The sequence below is a fragment of the Dermacentor albipictus genome, chromosome 3 (genome assembly GCF_038994185.2).
Source record: "Dermacentor albipictus isolate Rhodes 1998 colony chromosome 3, USDA_Dalb.pri_finalv2, whole genome shotgun sequence".
Classification (NCBI taxonomy): Eukaryota; Metazoa; Arthropoda; class Arachnida; order Ixodida; family Ixodidae; genus Dermacentor; species Dermacentor albipictus.
Genome location: NC_091823.1, coordinates 13,661,538 through 13,681,962, shown reverse-complemented (window position 1 = coordinate 13,681,962; position 20,425 = coordinate 13,661,538). Strand labels below are relative to the sequence as shown.

At 50.4% G+C, this 20,425-nt stretch overlaps 1 protein-coding gene across 3 annotated transcripts in view; it reads right to left on the bottom strand.

Annotated features, from left to right (window-relative positions):
- LOC135898870 (uncharacterized) overlaps nt 1–9,584 on the bottom strand; it is a 77,391-nt gene extending 67,807 nt beyond the window's left edge. The window contains exon 1 of one of the 3 annotated variants that reach the window (XM_070535099.1): nt 7,610–9,584. In XM_070535099.1, coding sequence (XP_070391200.1) covers nt 7,610–8,086 — 477 coding nt within the window. In that variant the 5' untranslated portion in view covers nt 8,087–9,584. The remainder of the gene's footprint in view (nt 1–7,609) is intronic. The other 2 variants (XM_070535100.1, XM_070535101.1) reach the window with 2 other exon arrangements.
- Nucleotides 9,585–20,425: the final 10,841 nt, after the last annotated feature.

Sequence of the window (20,425 nt, the reverse complement as noted above, 5' to 3'; positions counted from 1 at the left end):
AAATATATTCCATATTGTGCAAGCGCAATCGTTGTCACACCGTGCAAGCAACGCTGGAATTCCATCATAGAGCTTGCGACATCGCGGGAACGTTCAAAAACACATCGGAGGCTAGCGCACACTGACAAACACGTTGAAAGACAAGTGCGAGTTTCCCAAGCAACGACAAACAAAGGTGTTTGTTTATCTGCTGTCGACGTCGTCAGTGAGCTTCCTCTATTTGTGCCGTTTCTCTTATTGACGCTGCTGCTACGTACTGATACGTTTCTTGTTACCTTTCTTTCTTTCTTTCTTTCTTTCTTTCTTTCGTCTGCATAGGGAGTTACATGTTGCTGTCAAGGCTATCGTTCCTGGTATTGCTTGCTCGGCTACCGGCAGCGTGGACAAGCCAGACGTAGAACGCCAACCGCGTCATGCTGATGTAAGCTTCGAGACCGCGAATGGCACGCCTCCTCCCGATGTACGTCCGCCAAGGTATGTGACGCATACGCCCCGTTAAAATAGGGGAGTCGATATAGTGAACATTGGTCTGTAGGCTATGTAAGATCCGGCACCCTCGTGACGGGTGCCAGGTTGTCCCGAGCGTCGGGCACAAAACCAGCGCACCTTTCCGACAGGCGTGGCTTCCCGAACTCTTTGTCGGCACACAAAGGAAGGATGCTTCCGTGCCTTCCGGTCTCCCGTAAGCGTGCCACAAAAGGAGTTCCTGGTTCGGCAGGCGACCCAGGAGACGCGTCAATTTTTGATCGAGACGAAGAAAGCCCGCGCGCGGAAGCTAGAAAAGGCGTTTTCCGTTTCGTAAGCGTTCCATTAAGGTGCGCCGATTTACAAAATGAAGCGTGGCGTCAAAGAGAATACGTGACGTTCGAAGACATCTGAAAACCCTTTTGCTCCACTCAGCCTTCTGGCTTTGTGATATGTTCGCAGCATTTACCTCGATGGCATAACAAAGCGCCTATCCTCAGAGTAAGATGTGCGATGCACATGTGCCGACCCTGCAGTACAGGCGATGCAAGCTCAGTGCCAACTGAGGACAAATTATATTGCAGTGCTTCCTTGTAACACCCAAGAAGCCTTTGGCTTGCAGTGTTCCGCGATACTCTGGCATCGAATCCACTCCGCCCTTGGTTATTTGAGCTCGCTGATTGTTATGTAAAAGCTGATTGTGAAATAGTGTAGGTTCTTTCTTTTTGTCTTTCGTGCCTCCTATGTCGAAAACCTTATTCAATCACTGCTTCCCTCCCCTTTTCTTCCCACTTCCCTCTCTCCCAGTGTAGGGCGCCATTCTGGTTAATATCCGTGGATTTACTTTTCTTTCTCTTTATGTCCTAATTGAGGGTGGGGGAGAGAGAAAGAAAATATACATGCATTTGCATATAAGGCCGCTGTTGAACACTGAGGAGGGAGGCGCACTTATTCGTGTGGAGGCGGTTAACTCAGATTTTTGTACTGCACCAACCAATTTCCGTGCCCTCAGGTGCCTTGCATACACTCACTGTTGTGTTCCCTTGGCAATACGTTTGACCGCGGGACAAGACCCCCATCGTTTCGTAACTGACGCCAGCAATCAAAACCATGCGTGCGATAAGTGAGATCTGTGACAACAAATGCAGCGGGACCACAATGTTGGCTCACGACCGTGCTGGTCCTGCGCCAATACTGCGGCCACCGCGACGGTGACGTCAGTGCACACCCCCTGTAGATAAGGCTTGTCTCTGCAAACAAAGGAGAGGCGCTACGACGGGAATCGCAGAAAGAGCAAGAGAAATAATTTAATAATAACAAATGCAGATAGGCCGGTCTGAGTTAACATGTTCTATAGCCTGCTATAGTATGCCGCAATAGTTCTGCGGGAACCCTCAAGGTGGAGAGAGGGAATTAATAAAGGGACAATCTCTCTCCACCTTGCGGGTTTCCGGATAACTATTACGTCAAACCCTTGCCTTTGCTTCTAGTTGTTGACCAATTCGACTTCGCCCTGCCATCTGCTAGCCGCCTGGTTAGCTCAGATGGTAGAGCGGCTGCCCAGGAAAGGCGGTGGTCCCCGGTTCGAGTCCCGGACCAGGACGAATTTTTCTTCAACTATGAGGCTTTTTTTTCGAGGAACCCGTATGGGTTTCCTTTGTAGCAACTGCTATGAACGGGTGGATGTCTGATTTTCCCTTAATTACCTGCTGTAGTATGCGCATGGGGACCTAAGACAATTATGAAAAATGATGACGACGTAAAGAAGGGATACAATAATCACGTAACACAGTGGTCTCTCTAAAGCCTCGAGTCCAGTTCAGTGTTTTGAAAATAGTCAGAAAGAATGGACGAACTCATTCGCTCGCCTATTTATTGCTTTCCGCTGGTTTGAACCATGTCCTTCAAAGGAAACATTTAAGAATTAAGTTTCATTCGGGTATTCGTCTTTTCAGCAGATGTTGTCTTAATTTCAGTTAATTACGCGCACAAGCTCATTCTCGCAAGCTGTCACCGCTGAGCTCAATTTTACCATCAAACTGAAGTGTTATTTTCTCCAGGAAAATCTTGGTGATCTTCAGGGGTAAAAGCTGTTCTCAGTATAAGAAGCGTGGCGATCTCAACTATACACGAAAGGCACCTGACGAAGACATACAGCTACGCAGGGAAAAAAACAGCGTCAAAGACGGGTCACAGAAGAAAACAATGCAACTAATATTATACAACAACAACAACAATACCTAATTTTATAGTGTGCACCCCACCCTCCCCTAAAGGGTTCAACGCAGGTAGAAAAGAAAACAAAAATAAGTGCCGACCGCGGCAGTGGCAGCAGTTATCGTTCACCGCGACATAATATTTCTTGCACAGTAGAAATAACGATACCGACTCTGTCGGTTTCCTTGTGCATATATGGATAACGCAAGCTTCATCAGTTTCACAAATGCCCGCGTGTCACAGTATCCATCGTGCACGGCTATAGAGTTCGCATCAGTTATTTGTAACTGTGTCTCGCTTTCCCAGAGCAACTCAGATGAAAAAGTGCACCGTAAATTTGTGCGCATTCTCAACGACAAGTATACAGTGGCCGACGTCGGTTTTATATAGTTGTGAACTGATATCGGCAGGCTTGGGTCTTGTGAATCTGCATGAGAAACGGTGCACGATCGGGACGTGACAAAATTGCTACGTCAAGTTGTGCAAGGTGACCTCGACTGTGCCACAATGCTCACGTCCTTGCGCTTTCGCGTACTATCTCGTAGAACGATTATTTGTCTGCTTACGCCTGATCCTGATGTTTGCTTACGGTGCCCAGTGGCACGACTGTAGGAAACATGGTGCTGTCTCTGCACAGTGTTCTTTTCCTCTGACTTCACACGAACGTTTACATGTACTCCTGTCTGATATTGTAGTCTTATTATTCATGGTAAACTTTGTCATCGCCTTTTTGGTTGTCCGCTGTGCTATTACTCACTTGACAAATGTTTTTCCATTTCGCATTATTCTCCTCCCATTGCGCAAGAAACGTGATGCATGTACGAAGTAGCGGGCCGTCGCCAAGGCCGCAAAGCTGTTGGCAGCCACTAAAAATAATAACAAAAATGAAGTCAAATCAAATGATTTTAGCATACTACAGCTACTTAACGGTGAAGGGCTACCCGAACTTCTGTCGTTCTGACTTTGTCTGCAGTGGTTGCGCTGTTTAGCCCCACGTACAGAATGCTGTTACGCACCGGCGGGCCCAAGTGTAATACGTATACAAGAACACGACGCAGGCATGATGCGCGCAGTTCGTCGCATCAAAGCAATTACGCTCTGGCAGTCCACCACTCGAGCTCCCGGATCCCTCGAACAAATCGTGCGCGAGAACTCGCGCCACTTTCGGCCCCGACCGAAGGGCGGTTTCCACGCGCGATGCGGGAGTCGCGAGGTCTCGGGCGAACCCCTCTGTCGCGTTCTTACGCACACCTCGCGAGACCGAGCTCTCTTCCATATCGCGCCGCATTTTTGCCGAAGACCTCGGCGTGCCGCAACTGAGCTTATCGTAGATAAACGATTGTCGCTGCGTGGTTGTGCAATGATGCCCCACCGTACGTCACGAAGTGCACGTTACTCCCCTGCGCATGTATACGGACCGGGGATTGTGCGACATAGGGCCGATTTTTTTTTTCGCCTTTTCGCGTAACTTAGAAGTGTAACTTGAAATTGAGAACTGCATTCTAAACTTGGCATTGAGAATTTTCCAGCGAAATCGTGGATTGCGGTTTGTGTGTTTGAATGTTGACTAAATTCCGTTTTTTTTTTCTCTCTTTCTTTTTCTTTTTTTCTTTTTCGGCGAGCTTGTGGTTCGTGTACATTTTCTCTCTCTCTCTCTCTCTCTCTCTCTCTCTCTCTCTCTCTCAATTGCGTTAACGTTGCTGGATTACAGAACATTTTTCTAAGACTGAAATATTGGGTCCGTAGACACATCCGTCGCCCCCTGGCGCAAGGAGTCATATATTCGCAAATGATATTTACAACACTTGAAGTGCACCGGCCTGACTACTCGTGTAGTCCTGCGGTGTTCCTTTCTGCGTGCAGTGTTCGCGCTCTCCCTTCTTTTTCTATATTGCCCTTAGCCCATGCCTGTAGGGTAGCAAATCGGACGCTAGCCTGGTTGACAGAAGCCACCGAGAGACCAGAGACAACTGGCGTGCTTGCGCTCTGTCCCCATGCCTGGCGCGCGCACCTCTCCACGACACCGCTCGCAGTCGTTACCTTGGGTCCGCTGACCGCTAAACACGACTGTGGGAAGTGCCGACGAGACTTCCTATAACTTCCTACCTCCCTGCCTTTCCCGTATACGTGCTTTCTCTGTTTGTATATCACAGCGTATCTCACTGTTTAGTACGTATACAACTACAAGGTAAATAACTGTGGCAAACTAAACCACGTGGGAAACTAAACTGTAGTGTAAACGACTGTGAAGATTTTTCACCACTCCTTGATTTCAAGGTCATCATATAGCACGCTATTACGCCTCTAAATAGAGCATTGCTGCTGGGTGCAGCACAGCCTTTTTCTCTCGGCACTTGTAGAAAACCGTATGATTTCCAATGGCCACATATCACTTACGAGATTACGCACAGGATGGGGGCGTCTCTCTTCGATTTACTGCACAGAAAAGCTCCTGCACACTTCTGATTTCACTGTAGCCGAAGATAACAGCGCTGACTGCAGAAAGCGAGTGACTGGTGCAGCACTTTTGTGCGATTGTGTGCCTATACGCGCGATAACGCCAATTAAGAAGAAACAAAAATTAAAAAATGACGCTGTTCGTGCTTTCGGTTTTATCTTTCGGCCGGCGATGCGAACCCAGTCTGAAGAGCGCGCGAGTACTTGATCTAGGCATGGAGTAAGAAGATGCGAGTTTCCCCGATTTTGCCGCGGGCAGAGAGCAAAATTATTAACTAGCGTATTTATACCGATAGCTTTTTCACTATTTTCTTTCCGAGTTCGCCGCCGGTTCGTACCATTTCAAATCTCACGGAGGTCACATATGGCGTCTATACGCGGCCGAAAGCTGCACAGTTGACTTGAGTGAGGCCCACGGACAATGGGCGGCATCGCGGTTTAATTTATAGCACCTGGGGCTCTTTCACGCGTCACTAGTTCTAGTTACACGGGAGTTTTAGCGTTCCGTAAGCATTCATTCATTCATTCATTCATTCATTCATTCATTCATTCATTCATTCATTAAGTCTTACTTAAATAATCAACTTTTCAAATATTATAATTAACTTTAAAATGTCAACAAGAAAATTGTAGAGCGACATGAAAAACTCCCGCTACAGCTTTCTGTTGCTCAATACGTGCTACATAAAAGAAGCCCCCGAATACACGCTAAATTGCCGCGCGACTGGCCGCTCGCATTAGTCAAGCTGCAGGTTGCAGTTTGAGGGGAACCTTGTCTGCTCACATAATCCAGCTGACTTTACCCAATATATATTCTAAAACTTAAAAGGTATTCGGGTTTGCTATAGGAGGGCGCGACTGAACGCGCATGTTGTTGTCCACGCTATATAGACAAAATCACACGGCGTTCAGCATTCTGTTAAGTAGCATAATTGCTGAAGATTATTTAATTAACTTCGCAAGTCTTAAGACCACAAAAAACATCACATGAGAAAGTTGTAGAGTGGTCTAGGAAACGTCCGATTCAGCGATACTCATTTAACTGCGTACCGATAGCGCAATCATTCAATCATTTCTTCCGCGTCATAAAGAAAGCACCCCCCTTACTCCGGATCCGCCAGTGCATGTGTGCAAGTACGACATTCCTTTCATTCTACATTGGTTTGCAAGATATGCGCTCCTGTGTGGCTTTTGGCGCTGTCTAGCTGGAAAAGTGGCGGCGGTAGCTGTAAATAGAACCTGCGACCTCGCGCCCAGCGGCAGCCGTGAAGCCGTTGTCGTTGTGACGGCTCAAATGGCTGAAATATTTGACCACAAGGTCATTTTCGCTGTGAGGCGTGATTCATTTTGGCACTCAACGTTAAACCATGCCCATATGTCTCAGCATGCGAAACACTGTCTCAGAATGCGAAACAGCATGGTATCATCAGCATGCGAAACACGTTTCATTATTTAAACTAGAATGTATTGATAAGGCCTTTTGTGCGCAACTCGTGTGGGAACAATGATACTTCACTCTGGTTTTCTAACAGAGTGAAGAGAATTCTCCATAGTTGTTTGTTGTGGCTTCGCTCGTCTAGCGCAAGCTGTTCTAGGAAGCAAGAAGTATAGCTACATTTGTACTGTCTCATTGCATAATGCCGTCATACGAGGCTAAGGTATCGTATATTTATCAATGCGTGGTATAAAACCTGCCAGCTTACGTACAGGGTCTTCGCGTTCTCCACATGGTTAACTTCAATAGATTAGTAAATCCTGCTGTTACATTTTCTACTTTGCCTAACATCAATGTAATAAAATTTTTTGCTTAAGGCAGCGAGTAGTAGCAACGGCCCTCGATTTCTGTGCGCGTCGAGAAGAGAGAGGGAACATCGAATGTGGTCGAACTCCGCTGTTATTACACTTCTTTCTAATTTGCTCATGTTCGTGCCCTTTCGAAACACTAATCTCGCAGCTCTTGAAGAAGCGCCTCCACGCACCTCTGCTTAGAAAGCTAATTACGGAGAGCTAGTATCACCTCCCGAGGCACGTGTCTTTAGCGGCGACTAGAAGAAAGAACGAGGGGGCTTGTTTTCCTTTTGGCAATCCTCTGCCGCGACTGCATATCATGCGCTATAGGAAACTCGTTTTGCGCAAATACACCGGGTGACGCAAGCGAAACGTGGCCGGCACCGACAACGAAGCCGCTTGTACTACCTTGACAGCATTCTCCCGAGGCCGCGTCGACACGGGCACAGATACAAAAACGCGAAACTCGTCTCAGCGTCGCCTGTCTGTGTCTAATCCTGCGCCATATACGTCCCTCTTTTCCTCTCGGAAGTCGCGCAATCGCCCATTTCGGAGCAAACCTTCGTGTACTCCGACACCTCCGGAACCATCACAAGACTCGGTGCTTTATCTCTTTTTTTTTTTTTTTCTTCACCCAGCGCGCTCCGGGATCGAGGATGCGCCGCCGCGCACTTTCACTTACCCCTTTGCTGCGGGCGAACGGAGGGTCGGGCAGCCGGCGAGCCGTCCTCGTCGTCAACGGCGTCGCGTCGTCGCTTGCGCTGGCCACGTTGTCGTCGTCTGGAAACACGATGGGCAGGTCCTCGGTCCTGTTGCGCACGACACCACTCGCGCCCGGCCACAGTGGGCCACACAGCTGCAGCAGCACGATGAACGTTATAACGGCGGCGCCCTTCATCGCGCTTTGACGGCGAGGTGGCACGTGCAGAGAAGGAGGAGCGGCGGCGTCGTCCAGGCCGCCGCCAAGGCTGCTGACGTTCGCGAGTCTAGATTTTCCAAGTCGCCGCCGTCTCCGCTGCCACCGTCGACGTCGCCGGAGGCGGTGAGACCCTGCGCCGCTGTTGTTTTGCCGACGGCCGCCTTGCGCGGTCGGCTCGCGCGCTCCGTGGCGGTGCTGGTGGTATTCGACGCCTAATCGGAAGCGTCCGAGCGGCGGCATGCACGCATGGCTCGGGCGGCAATCACGTGAGGCCGCGGTATCACACACACATGCACACACACACCCTTGGGCTGCGCACGGCGTCCGACGGTGTTGGATACGACGGCGGACGAGCGTTACTCCGCGAAAGTGCGCGCGCGAGAAGAGCGGAGGGGAAAGAATATTGCGGAGAAAAAGGCTCGGTTTTTCCTGTTTCGAAGCTCCCGCGAGACACTCACAGACACACACACGCACGCCGATGCGCTCACTCGCGTGCGCTTTCAGGGGGCGGCACTATCTTTTGCTTATCGTCCAACGGAAGCGCCTCCGCTGCTACAGTCGCCGTCGTCGTCCTAAGCGGCAGTTCCGAGATTCGCCAGTCGACCGACGGCGGAGGACGCGACGTGGCGCGGGTGACGTTCAGGTGGCACAATCGCCGATCGTGTCAGAGCGTCAGGCACCTGTATACACCCCTCCGCCGGACATCACGCCTAGAAGTTCTGTCGCCGTGAACGGATTGCTGCAAGTGCCTTGGCGCCGTGGCGACGCGCCACTTCTTTCGCGTACGTCATTTCGAAGAGGAAGGGAGAAAAGAAAAAGCGAAGCAATGGAAACCCTTTTCTACCGGCGACGAATTTCTTGCTCGCGCTCTGCGCAATCCTCGTGCCGCCAGCTTCCCTTACATGCCCGTCTGTACACTGCTACGCGGTGGTGTCTAGACGTGGCAGAGTCGTTATAGAAGCCACGACGGCTTCGTTACCTGGCTCTCTGCTCTGCTTGGTTTGATGTCAAAGGACCAGCGATAGAACCCGGTCCGCGTCGACGACGACAACTTGCTCATCTTGGGCTTCCCCCATGCAGCTGCGAGTCCATTTAGGTGCAGCAATCGTCACGAGTTCTCCATATGAAGGGCTGGCCGGGGCATTAGTTCAGCCTTCCACGATGGTCAGGTCTAGCGCAGTTTTCACCGGGACAATGAAGGCGATGCAGTCGTTTTGGATGGCTAGCGCACGAATTCGCACATGCGTATATAATCACCGGCGCACCTTCAAAGCGTCTCGGTTTCGCGTGCGTCCACAGATATTTCCTGCTTTGGCGAGTCCGAGGGGTCAAGTACGTTGCTCCCGGTTGCGAGCCTTCCGCGCAACTCTTACTGCACGCGCGCACACCAACGCTGGCCGTCAAGAAAGGTTCTATAAAAAATCCGAATTACAAGCTTCGGTGCAACGAGCAATGCCGCGGGTGACCCTTCCTTGGTTCAGAGAAGGCGCATCAACTAACTCCGAGGGTTAACGACGCCCAAGAAGCAGCAGCACCGCTTCGGCAGCGATTGGCCGGCCATCCAGGAGGGGGTCATTGACGACGACGACACTGACGACGCTTGTTGGTCCGCCGGCGTCCGGAAAACATCTCGTTACGCTCCCTACTCGAGCTCGTGCCGCTGCATAAGTCTTCCGATCGAAGCGACAAGCGCCGGGTCTCCGATGGTTACCTGGGGCAACCGAATACGCGTCGTTCACCCTCGCCCCGGCATTTGGTTTCCTCTTTCCCCGTCTCCTGTTCTTTTTTCGAACATTCAACAGTTACGCCAACAGTACGGTGGGAGAAAGGGGACGGTCGAATGAGAGGAGGAAGGGAAAAACAGAGAGTCAGTATAATGGAAACGACTGTCTGGCGGCGGCCGGACCCGACCGCGTCACCTGTGGGTCCTGTCGAGGGAGCCGCCAGATGCGAGGAGGGGGGGTCAGGCACCGCAGCTTCCGGACAAGAACTACCTGATGCTCGGTCGATTGCGCGCCACGGCTTTGTGCCCCGCGCGAACCGCGCCGCTGACGGCCGGGAATTAGACACGCTCGACGGGACACCCTTTCTCACACCCCCGTTTTACATCAAGGGCAGGGAGATCTGTGTTTACCGTTCGCCCACGTGCCGAAGGAGAACGCAACAGTCACGCGGCGTGACAGGACTTCGGAAAGCTTCTCCGCGATGTAAACTGTTTTCGACCGCGCAAGTCGTCTATTCCGGTTGACTCCGGAGAAACCACCGGCGAGCCCCTACTTTGATGGAGGGAGGACGGTGTATCGGCAGGTTTGCTTACGTCTTACAGGCTCGCGCGGCGGGCACGTGTAGCCGAAGCAGAACGCCTTGTCGTTTTTGTTTGGTTCTCTTGCGCTTGCGAGTTCGGTATTCGTTCGCGCGTTATCACGCGAGGAATGTGCACCAGCGTGATCAATTAGTGCCCGCACGCGGCAATGTATATCACGGCAAAAGACGCATTCGTTCGCTTTTCTAAAAGAATAAATCGTTAGAAGCTACCGTCGCGAATTAATTTGTCCGTGTTATGTTCGTGGTGGAGGATGCAGTCGCCGACGGGAGTGGCCCGTCCTGAAAAGAACGTGACCGACCCGCGGAGGTGGCCGAGCGACACCGCTGCGGGGACGACACGGCGAAGGCTCGTCGCGCAGGCAGCGAGTTGCGCGTTTATCTACGATTAGCCAGTTTCGCGCTGCTATACCATGAAGCCCGTGGAAGTCGTCACAGACGGTTTCTCCTTCAAAGAAGTCGACCCGCTCTTATTTTCTCGAAAGCGGAGCATCACGTAACCTCTTGAGCGCCTGCATGAAACTAACCTCCCGGTAATGTTCATTGGATCGAGTTCTGAGTGTGCGCATTATATTTGTCGTGAACTATAGAAGGCAACGGCTTGAGACCTCTGAGATCAGGCGGGAAGGGCGTCGATGTCTCGTGCTGATATCTATACATTTAGGTATAGCTCACGGAAACACCCGAACAAGAAAGCGGACAGTGCTATCTTGGGCCAGGTTCGCCTGGCTTTTTGGCAATATTGTTTTGGTGCCGAGCGCAGTTCCAGGTTTGGTGACTGAACGATGCTGCTCTATGGGTTCAAAAATGCTCCAAGCGGAGTCTCTTTCAAGGCAAGAGGAGTACCTTTCTGCGTGGCTCAATAGCTGCTCCACGAGCAGCGAATTGAAGAAGGAGGGAAAGGGAAAAGAAGCGACAAGGAGAGAAAAAGAGGGTGCGTATAGGCATGCACAGCTCGCATGTAACGTTTTTTTTTTTTTTTTCGTTCTTCTCTCCTGCCAATGTTCCTGTATAGAATCGCTGTACAGTACGGTACCAGTTATGACAGTACAGTACTGTGCAATACAGTACCAGTTATGAGTGGGTATCTATACTTGCAGGTATTTGTCCAGATTGTCCAGGTATTTGTCTAACCAGGACTGAGCCCGGTTGGCTGCCCTGCGCTGGTGGAAAGGTGAAAGGGGAGGAAAAGGTTAAGCTAGTGAGAGCAAGCCCAGTGTGATGATGAATGAGTTTGCATTGGTGAATACAATGCCCAGGTGTAAGCTACAGTACTGTTTCTTCACTTCTGGAAAGATCAGGTAACAGGCGCAGTTGCATATAGAAGGGACGGTCCAGCGAATGCATCCGAGTGTGAGTGAATCCAGGGGTGTGCCAGTTATGGAAGGTCAAATCCCGCGCTAGCTTGTTGAAGTGCTGGGCTGCGACACGGTATGTTCCCTGATGTGTTTTTCTAGCAGCTTCGTTGGCGAGGTCATTGCCGGAGACACCACAACGATCCTGCAACCGCTGAAAGCAAGAAAATGTCATGACACAATCATGAGCTCGACGAAAACCCCTCTGTCGAGGAAGAAACGCGGTGAAATGAAGCAGACACTCGCCATATTTTTTTTAAAAGTAATAATATAACAAACTTGACGTTTCGGGGCCCGTACGGTGCCCTTATTCACAATGGACGGTAAAGGCAATGGCTCTTCGTTAATTATGGGTGATATAACGCAGTGCACATGCCTAGATTTCGTCCAAATGATACCATGTGTCATGTTTATCGCTATATAGGGGCGTCGCCTGAATGCCAGCGCGCCTGCTTTCCCTTGGCACCGCTTGGCGAGTGAGCGCTGAGGCATGACGTTCTTGCTCCCTAGCAGCCACTGGCCAGGTTGTTCCGTACAGAGACCAACACTGATTTGCGCTTAGTACTCGAGCAAAGGCGGAAAGCGCGGTATAGATGACTGAGCGCTTGTACCACTTGGGTTGAACAGAAAAGAAATAGAAGTATTTTTCTCGTGCCTGCGGGCGGGCTTGCGATAATACCTTGGGGCAAGACCATTGGCGGTTCGTTCCACAAGAACTTCAAGGAATGCGATGCTGCCGCTTTCTTCGTGTTCCATTGTAAACTAGATGAATGGATGAATGGATTGATGGATGAACTTTATTGCGGTCCTTTAGGGCGCACGTTAGAGCGCAGTGAGACGCTCCCACAGCGGGACAGGGAAGCCGAGACTCCCCGCTGCTTCGCGGGTCCGTTGGACAGCCCATAACTGTTCTTCAAGGTTGTCGCTGCTTAGAACTGCATCCCATGCGTGAAGAATTAAGTGTTGCTTTCATTGCCACGTAACGTGAGACACCGCCAGAGCATGGGATCTAAGTTCGCTAAGCCATTGCATAGTGCGCATGCCTTTGTTTGAATTTCGGCGTAAATCCCGCGAGGAAGTAGGGGGTTTGGGTATGCTCCCGTCTGTGGGAGCCTTAGTGTTAAAGCCTGAGGTCTATTGAGTTTACAGTGTGGGAGGGGGTAGATCCTCCGAGTCAAGTAAAAGTGCTCGGTAAGTTCCTTGTGTGAGGAAGGAGAGTCCCAATTGTCTGTACCTCCAACGTCACGTTGCCCGGTAGCTACGCGGTCGATGATCCCTGGCGCAGCATTGTGTGCCGGCTCACTGAGGTTGGGCGGGCACACCCTCAATCTGTCCCATGTGGGTTGGAAACCAGATGACTATGTGTGGCTTGATTTTCTTGCTTTCTAGTATCCCTAGGGCCAGCTCGGATATGGTTCCTTTGACTATTGCCCGAACGGCTGATCTCGAGTCACTGTAGATTGTTGTCCTCTTGTCGTCCAATAAGGCCATCGCTATTGCAGCCTGCTCTGCGATCTCAGAGGACGTCGTTCGAATGGGGATTGAGTTCGTGACTTGACTATTATGGTCTACGCTAATCGCAGCGAAGGGCCGTTCATCAGCGTAGCGTGCTGCGTCTACGAAGCTGTTCTCCGAAGACCGCTCACGAGCCTTCTTCGGGAGGGCCTTCGCGCACGTCCGACGTCTTTCCACGTTGTGTTCCGGATGGACGTTTCGTGGTATCGGTGCGACAGTGATGGGATCTCGCTGCTCTCGAGAGATGCTGCAGAACTTTGTCTTGACTATTGCGGGGGGAACGCCCAGCTCCTGAAGGATGTGTCTTCCAGCTTCTGTGATAGATAGCCTGGCGAACTGGGCCCTCTCCTGCGCTTCCGCAATTTCCTCTAGCGTGTTATGCATGCCGAGTTGAAGTAAGCGTTCCGTGTATGTATATGGGGGGGCCGAAAGCTCTAGTTATTGCCTTCCTGATTAATGCGTTGAGCTTATCCCACTCCGATCTTTGCCAGTTGTTCATGGCTGCGATGCAAGTGAAATGGCATAATACGAACACATGTACCAATCTAACGAGGTTATTTATCTTCTCCGAGGCCCTGCTGCCGGTTGGCCACTCTTCTTATTAATCTGACGACATTGTCCGTCTCTTTAGTGAGCCACAGCACTGTCTTGTTGTTAGAGCCACTCGACTCGATCATCATGCCGACAATATGGATGGCATCCACCTTCGGTACATAGCCGCCCCCTACATTTGTGCGCAGTTTCATGTCGCATTCGGCGAGTGGTTTCCACCCCTTTGGTTTGGGGCCTCTGCGGTTGGGACGGTACAGTAGCAGTTCCGACTTGTGCGGTGGCCAACGAAGGCCAGTGGGCTTGAGGTACCTCTGGGTAGCATCAGTCACCTCTTGCAGGGCCGTCGCTACCTGTCCGTCGCTACCTCCCGAACACCAGATGGTGACGTCGTCTGCGTATATGGAGTGACTGATCCCGTCGATATCAGAGAGTCTCCTGGATAGACCAATAATGGCGAGGTTAAATAGGGTAGGGGATATGACTGCTCCTTGTGGCTTCCCCTTGACCCCAGCTTGATCATGTCTGAAGTCAGGTCCCCGACCTTAAGGGTGGCTTCTCTGTCTGACAGGAACGATGGCATGTAGGAATGAAAGTGCTGCCCCAGATTAAGGCTCAAGATCGTGTCTAAAACAAACGAGTGAACAATGTTCCAGGTCTAGACCTGCGGACCAGCGAGAACAGCGGTGCGCGTGGTATAGTTTGCACCGTCATCGCCCGCGCCGAGTGGGCATATCTACCTTGCGATGACGGTGCAAACTGCACCACGCGCAACGCTGTTCTCGCCGACAGCACTTATGGTTTCGGCGATCTGTGCAACAAGACTCGCCCTAAACTGAAATATTTTAGCTTCATTTTTATTTTTCATTTTCTCCCTTTCAAATGTAAGAACCAGAACAGAAGCGAAATTATCTCACTAGAGGGGATCGCGCAGAGCGGCCAAACCGGATGTGCCCGCCTGTCAATGGTGATGACTAGACGGCGCGCACATATTCACTTATATGCTTGGGCCACGCGCTCCGCTGTTCAACTTTCATTTGACGCTGATAGTATGTATGTACAGTGTGTTTCAACGAACACTTTCAAAATTTTTTGAAGGTTGCCTGTGGCAGATAGCTAAATTCTGGTTTATGAGCCGGCCTATACTCGAAGCGGCGGACACTACTTGCACAAAAAATTGAAATGCAAAAGCGACTTATTAACAAGAATTCACTAATTAACCTTCTAGCTAATTATCTTATGACCCATATTGCACTTTACAAGTTCTAGCAGTCAAGGCGGATCCACTTGGAACGAATTCTCAGTACGACACCAGTTTCTAGATATAAATTCCCGAACTTTGCGGAGAAATGCATTGGCTTTCCAATTACTTGTATGCTTCAGTGCATGAAACGAAGTTTCGTTAACAAATTAACTGGAACGCCAATGCATTTCTCCGCAAAGTTCGGGAATTTATATCTCGAAATTGGTGTCGTCTTCCTCACAGAGCCATCGGAGCCTCTGTCACCCTACACCGGCAGCCCAAACGAGGTCCTAGATGAGAACATTCATCTACATGAAGTAAAAGCGGCAATAATGGACTTGAAACGCCACACAGCCCGGGGAATGGACCAAATCACCAATGAGGCGCTTGTCAATCTCTACAACCCCTCGATACTAGAGCTTACCGGCAATCTGAACAAAGTATGGAGGGAAGGAAACCTTCCAGAGGACTGGAAAATGGCGGAGGTTTGTCTAATACCGAGGCCAAGCCACCAGCCATTGAGAACCTACGGCCTATCTCCTTCACTTCGTGCGTAGGAAAGCTCCTAGAGGACATCGTTCTCAATCGGCTACAACCATTCCTGAAGGAATCGGCGAAACTTCCAACAACTATGATAGGATTCCATCCACACCTATCAACACAAGACACCCTACTTCAGGTGAAAGAGGAGGTGATTGTACCAGCGACACGCAACTGCCCCACCACTATCCTCGCCTTAGATCTTAAATGGGCGTTAGATAACGTCAGTCATACAGCAATCTTACAGAGGCTAAACATGCTGGGCTGTGGGGCCAGGACGTATTACTATGTCAGAGATTTCCTCTCACGTAAAGAAGCTATCCTAAATGTTGGGGACCAAGCCCCAAATACCTTCCTACTGGGTGGGCGCAGCGCACCACAGGGCGTCGTGTTATCCCCTCTCCTCCTCTTCAATATCGCCTTAATAGGCCTTCCACCGCTCCTCGATAACATCCTGGCGATCCGGTATGGCCTATACGCGTCTATACGCCGAGGACATTACCATCTGGTCGTACACAGGGTCAATCTGGGCAATGGAGAACCGTTTGCATGAAGCGGCAGATGTGGTGAGCGACTATACTAAGTCATGCGGCCTCGATCAGCTGCGCCCCACAAAAGTCGGAGCTACTTTTGGTCTCAGCGCGAAAGAAGCATGAGCCCGACTCGCCCAATATCAACATACAACTGGAGGGGCACACCATCGTTCCATCTCAGAGCCTAAATATACTAGGAATGGTTTTCCTGTCGAATCGCACCAACACCAACACAATATTAATTACCAACCTTAAAAATACAACAATCCAAGTTACCCACATGATCCGGGGAATAACAACGAAGACAAGAGGCATGGGGGAGGCGGACACGCTTCGGCTTGTTGAAGCCTTTGTCGTGTGTCGAACAACTTATGCTATTCCATACGCTCTACTTAACGCGATGGAATTCAAGAAAATCTACACAATGATAAGAAAGGCATGTAAGCTGGCGATGGGCTTGTCGGTCAGTACGCCCACAGAACGCCTACTACGACAAGGAGTGCAGTACACGGCCGATGAGCTGATAAAGGCACATTTATCCAGCCAGCAAACAAGGTTGGCGATTACAGAAGCGGGGAAGTACATTCTCTTACGCCTGGGGCTATCTGCCCCGCTCAGCCATCCATCGCTTCAGACTGTGAGCTTTTACCATGCCATCCGGATCAACGTCACCGTACCTCCCCTACTTCGCAACATGTACCCAGTGCACCACGCACAGCGAAGGGAGGCCCGGAACCGGGCCATACACAAGCAATATGGGAGTCAACCCTCTACAGCCTACACGGATGCGAAGCCTTACTCCAGACGTGCAGCCGCAACACTCACCGTAAATGTCAACAAAGAACATCGAAACAGCATTTCACTCCCTTGCAACTATCTCCTCCAAGCCAAGAAAGCGGCTATAGCCCTCGCGCTCGACCAAAGAGAGGCTGAAATCATAGTGACCGACTCTCACCAGGCGAGTCGCAGCTTCGCTAACGGCAGAATTCATGATAATACGCTCAAAATCATCAATCAAAAGCCGCCAATGAGATCAGTTATGATCATCTGGGCGCCAGCTCATCACGGCATTCCTGACATCGAGGCCGCCAACCACGTGGCTCGAGATTTGACCCACCTAGCCGACGCCGAGGAATCCGAACCTGAGCGCACGCACCCTCTAGTCTCGTACCAAGACATCACACAACATTACAAGCTAGCCCGCAGAACACACGCACCCCAACACAAGTTACTACCTAGAGAGCAGGAGCGATTCCTCTGAGCTCTACAAGTTAATAGATTCCCCCACCCAACCAGAAATCACCTCATAGCCCCTACACAATTATCTCCGGAATGCCGCTTCTGCGCAGACCCCGGATCCCTCAGGCACGTAGTAGGGAGTTGCAGACGGGCACCATTACATCATCCGAACCTTTATCAATCCAACGAGCTTGAGGAGAAAGCCTTGGACAGCTCCGACCTCGATAATCAGCAACGGCCGATTGCCGTTGCTCATTCTCGGACACAGCCCGAGCTCCAGGCATTCTAAAATGAGGTCGCCTCTCCAAAGCTTCGCTTATGTAATAAAAGTTTATTTTTTCTCTCTCTCTCCTCATATGCAATACTATCTGGACAATACTATCCGTGCAACCTTGAAGAAAATTGCGTAAGCAGGCTTCTCCTCACACTACGTCTTACTGCGGCGAAGCAAGCTTCGACAAAGCCTTCATAGTAGGGGTCTTCAATGAATGCTTAATCATAACGCCAACGCTGTATTGTTACCGTCTTTGCCACTTTGCGCAAATTTGCGTGCAATAGCTAAGCCAACTGCTTAAGCGACGCGGCCGAGCTGGCGCGCGCGCATCAGGCGAGAATAGCGTTGTGTGTGTGTGTGTGTGTGTGTGTGTGTGTGTGTGTGTGTGTGTGTGTGTGTGTGTGTGTGTGTGTGTGTGTGTGTGTGTGTGTGTGTGTGTGTGTGTGTGTGTGTGTGTGTGTGTGTGTGTGTGTGTGTGTGTGTGCGTGCGTGCGTGCGGCGTAAGCAGCCCGTAAATTGCCTTGGTAAACTTTCTCGAGGGACTTGGACTGAGTACGATACATCGGCTCCATTTCATCCCGAGGGCGCTACATATGTGCCTACATTTATCGCCACCCGCCGTGGTTGCTCAGTGGCTATGGTGTTGGGCTGCTGAGCACGAGGTCGCGAGATCGAATCCCGGCAACGGCGGCCGCATTTCGATGGGGGCGGAATGCGAAAACGCCCGTGTACTTAGATTTAGGTGCACGTTAAAGAACCCCAGGTGGTCAAAATTTCCGGAGTCCTCCATTACGGAGTGCCTCATAATCAGAAAGTGGTTTTGGCACGTAAAACCCCTTAATTCAATTTACATTTATCGCTACTTCTGAAGAGATACCGAAGAGTTCATCAGTGAGCCATCTGGGTGCATCCAAGCTGCTGTTCTAGGCAAAGCACAATCTTGCTATCTGATATCATTCTAGAAATCCGAACGTGGTTCACCCTTTCCACATTCCGACCGCTGGCCTGCCACCGCAGGGGATAATTTAACAATACAGTTTAAAAAATATATAAGGAAGACATCTAAGGACATTTAAACAAGAAAGAAAGGCAAAAATCCGAGCTAGTATTCATCATCTTCACAGCGACCCTTAACTAAGAATGGAGCGTTTTGCGCCACAACTGTCCAAAGGAAAAAAGTCATTTTAGCATACGCTAAAGAAGGTGAAAGCGAAAGCCTGCGCTCTCGAGAGACATCCGATAAATTGTCATTCTCATTTGAATGCGTTGTTACTTCTTAGTACTTGTTTTCTCCCGCTAAAGGTCGTGGGTTCGAGTGTCTTGATTAAATCTAGCTTAATTAACTGTACCTTAATCAAAATCACCCAAATAGCACCAAAGGTCGTGGGTTCGAGTGCCTTAGTTAACTCTATATTATTAGCTGTGCCTTTTCTGCATGATTAGCGGGATTGAAGTTACAGCGATGTGAAAGAAGACGACGAAAGCGCGAGCAGTGGTAGGATCGCTCCAATTTTCTGTACCTCACAACGCGACCTTGAAACAGAGATCTAAGGTTTTGGTCTTAAAAAGTTGCCAACACTCCTTAGCGCAGCACTGCGGCCTGCGGCATTTGACGTGAAACGACTTTAAAATCTGTCAGAGCTGGTCCCTTGCTAAAATGCATGTATCGAAAGCGTGTTATACTGTTATCGCTTAACTTTCCAACCCTACTAACCCTCGCGCCTTACTCTGGTTTTGTCGTGATAGTTGTGTCGAGGAAAATGGCCATTATTTGATCATGCATGTGTCGCGTACGCAGATGGCGCCGTTGTAGCGCCACGCATGACGCTGTCGGAGCTAAATTTAGCCTCTCACTCGGCGTTCGAAGAGGCATACCTCGAGCGTATGTTTGTCGATCCGAGGGGTAGTCGGGTTTGAGAGAGCTCACTCGTCTACAGTAGGCATATTCCATCAAACTCACACCAGTGCATGCTCATCAGGGGTTACAAGGCCTACAAGTGTAGAGTTTGTTGCAGAAGTTTCACGCTTGCTCGGCTATGGTCCCCCTGCGTTCGACACGTATGATCCAGAAATGGCGTAAAGAGATTCGGGCAGCAAGACAAAGGAGTATCCAACCACTCTGACCACGGCGGAACGTGACCGTCTCCACAGGGAGCACTAGCGCAGGAGTCCCAACCATCTGCGAGGGCAGCGAGTTTGAGTGGCGAAAGGTAGAGTCATTAGAAATTGGTTTAGTGCGAAAGCACTACTATACCAACCTGAATTTCACCTGTCTGCGCGAAGCCTTTTCATACGCGCGTTTCGCGTGCGCAGCTTCGTTCTCTTTTCACACATACGACCGCGTGCGTATGCGTGAAATAAAAATGGAGACTGAATCGGGATCGTCGCCGGCAACGTCTATAAAGAAAAGATTCGTCACTCCAAGCGCAGCGAACAACAACAAACTCGGCGACTGAGGCAGCAGGAGTCGACCGACGAAGATGTGGCCGAGCGATTGCGACTGCAGCAACAAAAAAAAAAAAAGGAAATTCATGGCGTTGGAACGTGCCAAAGAAACTGCCGAAGAACGATAGAAGCGATTGTAGAACGACAGATCGCACAAGCGTGCCAAGCGCGCTGCTGAAACGGATCAACAGCGACATGCCCGACTATAGTTGCGGACATTGCATACCAGTACCACGAGGCTGAGGAACGTCTGTCCATAGAGAAAGAAATTCCCGCCCCTCCCTCTGCGAAGGCGCTGATGGCACTGCACCACTGGCAGTGGGTGCGGTGATTTCGGTCTCTAATTATTTGCCTCAATATATCGCGAAATGAAGACACGTACACAGCTGAGCTCAAATTTCGCATTAGGGAGTATTGTAATCGCCGGACATATTTTTCTAGTGACTCTAGCGCAGGGTAGAGTATATGCTACCAAAGCTACCTTTGATAGCATATACAGTAACTCTAGCGCAGGGCAGTTTCGGGCGCCACATGTACGGGGATCATTTCTTTACCATAGCGCCA